Source organism: Urocitellus parryii, chromosome 5, assembly GCF_045843805.1.
Source record: "Urocitellus parryii isolate mUroPar1 chromosome 5, mUroPar1.hap1, whole genome shotgun sequence".
Lineage (NCBI taxonomy): Eukaryota > Metazoa > Chordata > Mammalia > Rodentia > Sciuridae > Urocitellus > Urocitellus parryii.
This window is the reverse complement of record NC_135535.1, coordinates 65,219,306-65,231,228: the sequence shown is the minus strand read 5'-3', so window position 1 is coordinate 65,231,228 and position 11,923 is coordinate 65,219,306. Positions and strand designations below refer to the sequence as shown.

The 11,923-nt window shown below is 41.2% G+C and overlaps 1 protein-coding gene across 1 annotated transcript; it reads left to right on the top strand.

Annotated features, from left to right (window-relative positions):
• Positions 1 to 1,003: 1,003 nt before the first annotated feature.
• Positions 1,004 to 5,044, top strand: LOC144254871 (thiol S-methyltransferase TMT1A-like). The gene is made up of 3 exons (XM_077798588.1): positions 1,004 to 1,518; positions 3,677 to 3,897; positions 4,830 to 5,044. The coding sequence occupies exons 1-3, from the start codon at positions 1,021 to 1,023 to the stop codon at positions 4,870 to 4,872; spliced, it is 762 nt and encodes a 253-aa protein (XP_077654714.1). The 5' UTR covers positions 1,004 to 1,020; the 3' UTR covers positions 4,873 to 5,044.
• Positions 5,045 to 11,923: the final 6,879 nt, after the last annotated feature.

Below are 11,923 nucleotides of genomic sequence, written 5' to 3'. Positions count from 1 at the left end.
CACTGAGCTACATACAGCCCCAGTCCCCAGGCTTTCTCATTGTTGCCTACAACCATTTTCTAAATCCCACAGGCTCCCAAACATAAATATTCAGAAGACTATTTTAATCTAAATTAGTAGAATAATGCAGTAGTCAAGCACAATTGGAAGACTTGACACTCGTCTTTCAAAATTTGGGCAGCCCAAAACTGTAACTTAACAATAATTCTACTGTTGAGTTAATTTATTAACATCTTAGAGCCTCAACCCAGAATAAAAAATGGGGATTTCTTGTTGACTGACCAGGCAAGCATGGTTTCTCAAGTCCTTTTCAAAAATAGGGCTTAAAGACGGGGCATGCTGGTTCATACCTAGAGTTCTAGCTAACCTGAAGGCAGAGGCAGGAAGAGGTAAGTTTGAGGATAGCCTTGGCAAAACAGTGAGATCTATATCAAAAAATCAAACAAACAGACAAGCCCCACCCCCAAACAAAAGGAAACATTTAGTTGGGTTCACTGGGAGAAAAAAAAAAAAAAACAGAAAAAAACAAAATCAAAACCTAAGCAAAACAAAAGAAGAGTTTTGGGGGTGGAAGGGAGGAGGGAGGGGGAATGGCAGTATTCTTTTGTTGTGCTTAAACCAGGCTCCACCAACAGATTGTGTTTTCTTTTCTTTGTAAAGGACATTGGAGCACCAGTGTGGGGTGAAAGTACACTTGCAACACACTAACAGGAATCTACAACCCAGAGAAGGGGAAGCAGGAATATATTTGGAAGACAGGATTGTAATCAATTTTCCTTCTGCAGAAAAGCTGGGAACATTCTCATTCTACTTCTGAAAAACTCAGCTATGAATCAACTTCTGTGCACATTCAGCAAAAAGGGCCTCTAGATCTTGCTTTGACTTAAGCTGCATTTTTTCCAGAAAAGCCAGTTCCTCCTCTGCAGCTGATTGGCTCTGCACCATGGCCAGGAGCCCGCCTCCTGTAATTAAAGGAGTCCAGTCTCCAACTGTTGCACTGCTTTCTCTTTCTCCTGAGAGATGGCGTTCACCGTCTTTATCCTCCAGCTGGCCGTCCGAATCCTGTCGCTTCCCATGTACTTGCTTAACTTTCTCGGCTTATGGGGCTGGATATGCAAAAAATGGTTTCCCTACTTCTTGGTAAGGTTCTGTGTGATGTACAATAAACAGATGGCAGGCAAGAAGCAGGAGCTCTTCAGCAATCTGCAGGACTTCGCGGGCTCTTCCGGGAAGCTCTCCCTGCTAGAGGTGGGCTCTGGCACTGGGACCAACTTCAAGTTCTATCCCCCTGGATGCAGAGTGACCTGTGTTGATCCCAACCCCAACTTTGAGAAGTTCTTATTCAAGAGCATTGCAGAGAACAGACACCTGCAGTTCGAGCGCTTTTTGGTGGCTGCTGGGGAGAACATGCACCAGGTGGCTGACAGTTCTGTGGATGTGGTGGTCTGCACCTTGGTTCTGTGCTCCGTGGAGAACCAGGAACAGATGCTCCGTGAGGTGTGCAGAGTGCTGAGGCCGGTGAGTGATGGGAAGGAGAGAAGGAGGAGTTGGTAGTATCCTAATCCCCAAGGGCAGCCCTATTAACTTCAGGTGGATTCTAATGTAATGAGTAAACTACTAGAGAAGACATGTTTGAATTCTTTAAATCTTAAAAACTATAAAGGGAAGAATTTATAAGTCTAAACATGAAAAATAATTCTAAAACTGCTACAGAGAAAAAAAGTCCTATATACAAATTTCAAATATAAACACAAACTGGAAAAAAGTATTTGCCAAGAGGATAGACAAAGGATTAATGTCCATTATGTTAAAAGACATTACTAATCAATAAAATCAGTATGTTTATTTAATTGTAGAAAGGAGAGAGAAATGAGCAATGAGCAGAAATATAAATTATAATAGCCAGTTACAGGATCAAAATGCTCAAATTAATTTAAAAAGCTTACTAAAGTGAGATATCATTTTGGGGGAGCAGAGTACCAGGGATTCAACTCAGGGCCACTTAATCACTGAGTCACATCCCCAGCCCTACTTTATATTTTACTTAGAGACAGGGACTCACTGAGTTGCATAGTGCCTCACTTTTGCTGAGGCTGGCTTTGAACTCGAGATCCTCCTGCCTCAGCCTCCCAAACTGCTGGGATTACAGGCGTGTGCCACTGCGCCCAGTTCAAATATCATTTTTTTGAAAAGTATGTTTTTACTTGTAGATGAACACAATATTTTATGTATTCATTTTTATGTGGTGTTGAGGATCAAACCCAGTGCCTCACACATTAGGCAAGTTCTCTACCACTGAGCTATAGCCCCTAAGATGTCATTTTTACCTGTCAAAGACTTTTTAACTCAGTTTGATGTGTTGCTTTGGATTTGGGGAATTAGACCCTACTTCTTGCTGCTGGAAAATCTTCAATAGGATCATTTAATAATATGAAAACTTGAAGTATACATACTCAGTTATTCAACAGGAACTTATCCTAAGCCACAAATTTGCAAAAGCTTATCTATATGCAAGGATATCCATTATAGTAGTATTTATGATAGCAGTAAGTATACACTGAAAGGAGGCTGTTTAAGCAAATTATCACAGTGTAAAAGAATACTGAGCATCTATTTAAAAAAGAAGTCTAAGCTAATATGAAGAAAAAATGCTGAAAACCACTATCAAATGAGAAAAAGCAATCAAAACACAGAATGTAAAGCCAAAAGCCCACTGTATCAAAGGATATATGAATGAATAAAGGCATTGTGTCCATCTATAAATAAAAAATATTTTTAAAGTTTTAAAAAATAGTGGGAATATTATGCCATATTTGTACATGTACATAATTGATCAATCTCACTGCCCTGTACCTCCTCTTATTCTCTACCCTCACTCCCCCAATCCACTTGCTCTGCTCTATTGATTCCCCTTTTATTTTGTTATTATTTTTATTTCATTTTCTCTCTAACTGGCTCAGGGTAGCCTTGAACTTGCAGTCTTCCAGTCCTGGTCACCCAAACAGCAGGGATTACATGCTCACCCAACCACTTTTCTGTATTTTCTAAACTTCCTCGAATAAACATGTTGCTGAGGCAGTACTGCCAGCTTCTAAAGCCAGACTGCGTGGGATCAAAATCTGATTCTCAAAATTACAAGCTGTGTCACTTTGGGCAAGCTACTTTTATTTATTTAGTTAGTTGTAGATGGACACAGAACTTTTGTTTTATTTATTTTATTTTTTATGTGGTGCTGAGGATCAAAATCAGTGCCAGGCAAGTGCATTACCACTAAGCTACAACCCCAGAGCCCATATGTTTTTGTGACTCATTTTCCTCAGAGGTAAAAATGGAGATGATACTACTACTTACCAAATAACATTCTTAAGTGAGTTAATGTGGCAAACATGAAGGGCAGCAGCACCTGACGTGCAGTCCGTGTTTTACGTTTTGGACATCAGGCATTCCATTTACAGCCAGAAAACACATGTTACATGCTTTCGATTGGCAGCTCTGTGAAACAATTGACAGAAGATGAAACTGTTGTCCAAAATAGTGTCTTATTAAGTTTTAATTTAGCCATGACATTTTATGAAGATGGCTACTAAGGCCATGAAATCGGAAACTTCAATCATATTATGAATTTATTTTCCCTAAACCAAAAGTTTTTAAATTATTATTTTTTTTCCTTTCCCAGGGAGGGGCTTTCTTTTTCATAGAACATGTGGCAGACAAGCGTTCAACCTGGAATTACTTCTGGCAACAGGTCATAGAGCCTGCTTGGTACCTTGTGTTTGACGGATGCAACCTGACCAGAGAGACCTGGAAGGCCCTGGAGCGCGCCAGCTTCTCTAAGCTGAAGCTGCAGCACATACAGGCCCCTCTGTCCTGGGTGTTGGTGCGCCCTCATGTCTATGGGTATGCTGTGAAATAGCACGGGGTGGCAGTAGAGCTGAATGATTAGAACCATTTAAGACTTCAGTTTTTCATTTAAAATACTAATTGGGAAAAGGGACACTTAATGTTATGTAAACTCAAATTCATCCTTATAAGTTTCTATTATACCCTATTTAGCTAGTTTTGATTGTTTCCCCAAAGAATTAAACTCAACAACAACAACAACAACAAAAACTTGGAACTCTCCCTTCAAAGGAAACAGGGGTGGGGGTGGGGGCTCGGGCTTACATAATTGAAGCCAATGATGTCCAAAGCTTACTTTCTTCAGGGATTTGGAAATTTTTTCCAGTTGTCTTCTTTAAATTGTTATCCACATATTTTCATTTCACTCCTTTTGGCAGAGCTTGATGCTAAGAAGCAGTTAAATTACTTCAAAACACAACTTCCAACAGGGAGCAGTGAAAAGACATTAGCAATTCACAAACTGAACAAAGAAATATGAGCTAACTGAAAATCCAAGTACAAATAGCACAGACATTCTGTAAAAGAAAGACGAACCTGTTTGTTCTTCTCGATATCACTGGTTTGAATCACATGTAGTTCTGTCCAGCTTTCTTTTATCCAGTGTTCTACCAAACTTTGTTTTCCTGCATTCCAGTCCTCATTTCTTAAGATTATACTTCACACATTAGTATAAACATAAAACTAGATGAGGCAGTTTGGGTTCTGGGGCTCATTGTCTTTATAATCCAGCACATACTTTGCTGAATATATGATTACAGGCAAGGAAAGGAACTGCAAATAGGAAAACTTGAAGAATTAGTAGACTCCATAAGAACCCCTAAAAATCAAGCAACCCTTGAGTCTGTAAATAAGTAGGCAAGCATTTCTTTGATTATTCTGATCAAAATCTATTCCGTCCAAGATGATTTCTTTGTTCTCTGCACCTCTAGGAGCCATGAAAATGATCACAAGTGCTTTGAAAACAAGTGTTAGGCTGGTTAGTCAGAGGACTTCATAGGATGTTCAGCAACAGTTTGTATGTATTTTAACAAATGTGTGTTTTCTGAAATGATTTTGCAAAAGTACTGTTTTAAATACGAAATCAACCAATAAATTCACATTCTTTTTAAAAATAATAATAAAAGAGAGTTGATCTCTTTGCCAACTTGGTTTCATTTTTCTTCATGTTTCTAAGAGGTCTTCATTGTGGCAAACTAAGTACTTGAACTTTTGGAGTTTTCTTTCTATGGCTGGGTAAGTGGAAACACGGCTAGTGGATCTGAGGAATAGCAATCTTGCAAGGATCAGAGTGGGCTTTGAAAGGGTCATGTCCAGAGAAAGATCCCATTAGTGAAATGTACTGTTCTGCCTCTTGAACAGGAAAAGGATTCCTGGTGCAAGTGAGGTGGGATGTTCTCCTAAAGCTCTGCAACCTGAATCTCCTTCCCTGCAGTCTCCCAAAAGTAGCTTTCTTTATGTACCCACCTCACTATTGGTTAGGTTGGTCTAGTGACTGAGAGAGATGAAAAGACCCAGGTATACTTGGTGATATGTTATCCCACTGGGAGATAATACCCAAGTACTAGTCACTTTCTTATTAAATCCCTCTTGTCTAAGTAGCATGGCAAATAACATCCTCACTTTTGATTAAACAATATTAAGGGGGTCTGGGGTTGTGGCTCAGTGGTAGAGCACTCTCTTAGCATGTGGGAGGCACCTGGTTTGATCCTCAACACCACATAAAGATAAATAGAGGTATTGTGTCCTTCTACAACTAGAATTTTGGTTTAAATTAAGGAAGAGAAATAAATGAAAAATGAAATTTCTTACATTATTCAACATTACTTGGCAAGTTTAGAAGCTCTGTTTCCCCAAACCACCAAGTCTGCTGTGACAATCATTGCTGCAATGTTTGTCATTTTCTAATGGCTTCCCTTCTCCAAATCAGCAACATCTCTAAAGGTCTCAGGAAGGGATTTAAAACTGTGTTTAAAAAAAAAAAAGGAAAAGAAAGAAAAGGCAAAAGGAAACATATCCAATGTCTTTCAAGTCCTGTGTTGGTTAGGATCCCATTGATTCCAAGTGTCAGAACTCATGACCCAGACAGGCTTAAGCTAAAAAGGACTTTAGTGCCTCAAATTAGTGAAAAGAACAGGGGCGGCAAGCCCCAGGCACAGGTTGGTCAGGGCTCAAGTAATGCTATCAGAAGCCAGATAGACTTTAGGATCAAGTCTACACTCTTTTTCTGTTTGTCTATTGAGACAAAATAAAAAAGCTTGATCTTCCCTAAAAGAGTCTTCTCAGCTTTTTGTGTATCTACTTTTTACATATAGATTATTATTTTTTTAAATTTTGTTTTGTTTTTATGGATAGCGAAAGCCACCCGCAGCTAGCAGACGTGGGTGTAAAAAACTGTAGCTGCTCAGCTGACCACAGACAGTCACTGTGCCTCTCTCCCAAACTGAGTCAACTGGTTGTAGCTACTGCTGACCTGGGGTGCAGCCACACAGGGTCAGTGGGACAAGCAGAAGGCAGGACAGGTACTGGAGTTGGAATCATACAATTGCAATGTCAGCATTGGTCCCAGGCACCCTGAAATGGTCAAGAGAGATGGTGACACATCCTGGCATCTCTCCACTGCTTCTGAAATCCTATGGGCAACCACAGCAGCCGTCATGATGGTCATGAGAGACCTTTGCTCTGGCTTCAGCACCTCCACAAGACTCCACTTAGCAGCCTCTCTGGATGGCTCCACCCACCCTGAAGCTGCTTTAGGTGTTCCAGCCTGTGAAGAGCACCTTCCCACCTGTGACAGCCAGCACATAGCACAGGAGGGAACAGTACACCTGGCACAGACTGGCATCTCTATGCAAAAACTCTGTGGTTAGCAGGCAAGAGACTGTACACATGTTTTGGGCCATGCATATGAGCGGCACTCCTCTCACCCTCACTGCGTCAGTCTGGGCAAGGCTCCTTCCCATTTACTTCTCTCCATTTTGATGCAGCATGTGTTCCCAATACAGCCTCTTTCAGATGGTTTTATCTTGTCTATTCATTTCTTTTTTAAGAAAATCTGTGTGGTCACTTAATTCTTTTTCCCATTTGTGATTTCTATCTCAAGTAGAGCAGGCTGAACTGGTCCATTACCAGTTGTTAACACCAAGGGCTGCTGGTCTGAGAACACCTGGCAGCCAGAGAGCTTCTGAAGAGTCCCAGAGAATGACTAAGAGTTACAGGGGACTTGCTAGCTCCAGCTGCTAAGACTGGCTGAGAGAATTGCTAAGAGTCGAGAACCACTGGCACCCAGAAAAATTCAGAGCTGTTAATTCTAAGGAAGCTGCACTTTGGGCATGACTTCCATCTGAATTGAGCAAAGAACCCTCAGCCAACTGGAAACACCATTAGGAGTCAGTTCAAAGATGAGTTCCCACCTTCATCCTTCCAGAGCCAAGGCCAGGTGGGAAGAGCAAGTCCACGTTCACAAAAACTCCATCTCAAGTCCTGAAATGAGTCTAAATTGGCTCTGACTGACAATACTGTGTCATGAGTCCATTCCTGAGCCTATCCTTACAGCAAGATGGCAGGGATGGACTGTGCTGACTGGCTCATGTACAGGTCACAGAGCTTCCTCCTTGGGGCTCAGCATACCATAAGCAGGTGAACTGAGAAAATGAAAGATGTATATCTCTTAATGAAAACAGGGCATACAACTGGGACAAGAGATTGCAGTGTATGCTGGGAAGGCACATAACACATGCCCATTATAAGCTTGAGATAGAATAAGAGGGCTGACCTTCAAAATGTTACTCTATTTCTACTTTTTTTCTTCAACAGCCTAGGCTGCCTAAGGCTCCTAAGAGCCGGGTTGCCATGCCCAGCTGCATGGGCAAATAATGCAATGCCAGCTGCTTTGTTGCCACCACTGCCCTGGAGTACAGCTAGGCAGTCCACTGGGCCTACACAACAAGGTATCTATAGGGCTGGGATGAGGATGGGGTGCACCATGTGAAACTTGAGGTGCCAGCTCTGCCTCTTCAGAGCCATCAGGAGGGAAAGTCAGGGCTTCCACACTCCCAACTGCTTCACTGATAGCTCTTACAGAACAGCAGCCCAACTAACATCAGCTGCTGTGGCTGTGCTCAGCAGGGAGGAGCTGGGGTGCCAGTTGCTGTCACTTCCGTGGTTCCTATCCTAACTGGACTCCAAACTGATGCTGATGCTATTCCTGGGGTCCCACTGCAGGCAGCGGAACTTGCAACTTCAGCCCAAATGCTCTTGTAGAAACTGAAAAAGCTGTCAATCAGACAGTCGATTGGATACTGCTGTCATCAGGACAGCCATGCAGCTGTCTCACTGTGTTTCTTAAAATCTTTAGCCATGGCCATTCCAGGAACCAGTAATGGCTCCAGTTCCAAGGAGCTTTACTTTAGCAGCAGCAGTTTTCAATGACCTATAGTCACCCAAGGACTCACCTTGCAACTGCTGTAGATGTCTCCACCTATCTTCTCAATTTGGTGGAGGAAGGGTATCTCCCCTGCCCATGGTGGCTAGGCCAGGTGGGCCCAGTGTGCCTACACAGGCAGGCACGACTCAGCAGAAAGTCTGCAGGAGGCTGTGCCCATGCACCTCCCCTTCCCCTCTCCTTAGCTATACAATCAGCCTTCCTCCTGCTCTCATGGGTCAATCTGTGTTAGAAATATCAGGATACTACAAGAAAGTTGATACACACTCAAAAGTTACTCGGTAAGGCAAATTTTACTTCTGTAGGAGGGTGCGCTACCAGAAAAAAATCTGGCAAGCAAGCACACTGGGTGGGAATCCAGCCCAGGTTTTTATCCCTAATGCAGCACTGCCCTTTGCCCTGAGAGGAGGAGTTTGGGGTTACAATCTATGGGACTGACTATATGGGAAGGGCTATAGTTAAGATTGTATCACCTACTACATTATGAACATTACAATTGGAAGGCTGAGGGCAAAGGGAGATATGTTGGAGGACTCAAAATGACATTTTAACCCCATGGTTTTGTAACTTAAAAATAGCTCCACCTAACTGCAGACTATGAAATTTAGGTTTTAGATTATAGCAAATCATTTGTGTTACATATTAGCAAACTATAGGTTTAACTTTGACAGAAAAGAGAATATTAATCTTTTAATTGGGGACTGTGACAGAGATATCAGACCTGATTATAAAATGAAATTATAAGAACATTATGATGAAGAGCTACACTCCAGCCCCAATACCTGGAGAACTCTGTAGGAATGTAGCTACATCACTTAATTGCTAGTATAAACTGTAGGTTACTATGCCAATTCACTGCTGTTTAAACTAATCTCCTAGGCTGAGTTCTTGGTAATATATAGCTCCCAGGGAGGTAAACTCAAGTCATCTTGAGTTACTGCTGCCTGTGGTGAAGACCACTTTGCAATAACACTCATACATGATTTACTGTCTTCGTTCTACACCTGTGAATTATTTATCATAAAGTCCCTGTGCATGGTCTTTGATCACATAGGCCAAGAATTTAAACCTACCAATGTCATAATTGTTAAGAAATGATGTCATAATGTTTAAAAGTTACTTACTTGTCTCTTCTGTTTTCTCATCTGAAAATGGGGATAAAACATACTTAAATGGTGAGAAGTAAAGAAGTAATGATGCACCTGGAACTTGATAAATGTTGACTTTATATTCAACCAATTTTTTTTCTGCTCCTGTGTGTGTGTGTGTGTGTGTGTGTGTGTGTGTGTGTGTGTTTGGTCCTGGAATCAAATCCACAGCCTCATGCATGTTATGCAAGCACTACCAGTGAGCTATACTCCAGCCCTACACTTTCAACTTAACTGACACATAATATTTATTGAGTGCCTACTTTTGCTCTGCCCTTGGCACTTGGACGAGAGCTCTGAATAAGTAGACACAGTGCCTGCACTCAAGATAAATATTCTCTCCGAGGAAAAAACTCAAAGTGCCAGGAGAATGTCATCCCACCTACCCAGGGGGAGGTAGGAGATCAGAGGTGTCCATGTAGAAGTGATTTCTGAGACAAATTCCAAAGAATGATTAAAGAGTATTTCAGCCAAATGGAACAGCTTGTACCCTCGCCGAATAAAAGGAGGAAATGGTATGTTCAAGAAACTGAAAGCAAACAAACTGGGCTAGGCACAGAGCCCGAAGGGCAGTTGTGAGATGGCTACTACTTCCATCAGCTTCTTCCTAAATCTTGCTGAGATGAGCACAATACTTATTTTAGTGAATAACACCCCCCACCACAGAAAATATTAAAATTTATGTATTTAAAAATATTTTATTCTTTTCTTAGTATTCAAGATCATTCCTCTGAATTCCTACATACTTCATACTTGACTAGAAAGAGAGACAAACATTGCATAATAGTTCCTTTTGCACTCTTAACCCTAACTTAAGCCTTTCCCCTTGGTGCTGCTATGAAAAACACAGAACTTAACTGAAAGTTAATTTGTTTGTTAAGGTAATCAACATTCCAGTGCTTTCAACTGTAACAGATTAATGTCAACCAAAAAAGTAAAAACTAAGTAAATATCATTTAATCTCAATATTTAAAATCAAAAGTGTTCAGGTTACATCTTAAAAATCACAAGGATTCCAGTTTGGACTATGAAACCACTGATTAGTCCCAGTGTCAGAGAACAGAGGCGGAGATCACGTTGACCAAGTGTGAAGGAAATAACACAGACTGGCCGGTCTTCCTAATTCCTAATTCAGTTTTTGAAAGTGACAACATGATCATCAAGCAAGGTATTATTTTGTTTCTAAAGGAAACTGTGAGTCTGCAGAGAACTGCCCTGGAACATGCATATGAACTAGGAAAATTATCAATCTAGGGGCTGGGGATATAGTTCAGTTGGTAGAGTGCTTGCCTAGCACCCTGGGTTCGAACCCCAGCACCACAAAAAAAAAAAAAAAAAAAAATGAAAACCCTTCAACATTTCGGGCTGGGGATGTGGCTCAAGCGGTAGTGCGCTCGCCTGGCATGCGTGCGGCCCGGGTTCGATCCTCAGCACCACATACAAACAAAGATGTTGTGTCCACCGAGAACTAAAAAAAATAAATAAATATTAAAAATTCTCTCTCTCTCTCTCTCTCTCTCTCTCTCTCTCTCTCTCTCCTCACTCTCTCTTTAAAAAAATATTTTTTAGTAGTATATGGACACAATACTTTATTTTGTTTATTTAATTTTTTTTATGTGGTGCTTAAAGTAAAAATCACAACAGTCTTTCCTCAGGCTGTACCCTTCTCAGTCTTTAAAATGTTTCTGATACTGATGTTAATCTTCTCCTTGGAATGATCCTTGCATTCCATGACTCTTAATAGCTAGTAATAAAAATTTGCATTTTTATGTGTCTTCTTCATGCCATACACTAAGGCAGGTATAATTATCTGCATCTGATAAAACAGATCTGTGATGGTCACATTACCTGTCCAAGGTCACACAGTTAGTGGTCACACCAGTGTTGTCATGTAATTTGCATGACTTGGAGACGCAGGCCTCACCACTATGCAGCACAGCTTCTCAAGACTATCTGTATTTCTGTCCCCTACTTCCTACACCATTTCACTGTGAAGGGTCTCTGTGACTCATCTACTCTCTACTTCTCTACTGCAAGGTTGTGAACCACCGCCTATGTGAGGAAGATTCCTAGGCGTCCTACTTTTGCCACTCCTTTGATAATTAGAAGTGAACGTGTAGAAAACAATTCAGGGCTGCGAATGTAGCTCAGTGGTAGAGCATTTACCTAGCACATGTTGTGTTCAATCCCCAGCAAAGAAAGCAAACCAATGGGGCTGGGGTTGTGGCTCAGCAGTAGAGTGCTCACCTTGCACATGCGAGACCCTGGGTTCAGTCCTCAGCACCACATAAAAATATATGAATAAAATAAAGGTATTGTGTCTAACCACAACTAAAAAATAATTATTTAAAAAAAGAAAACCAATAAAACCAAAACTGTGTGACTTTCCAACTCCCTCACTATCCAGGATTATTTCTCTATTCTTTAAGGACCA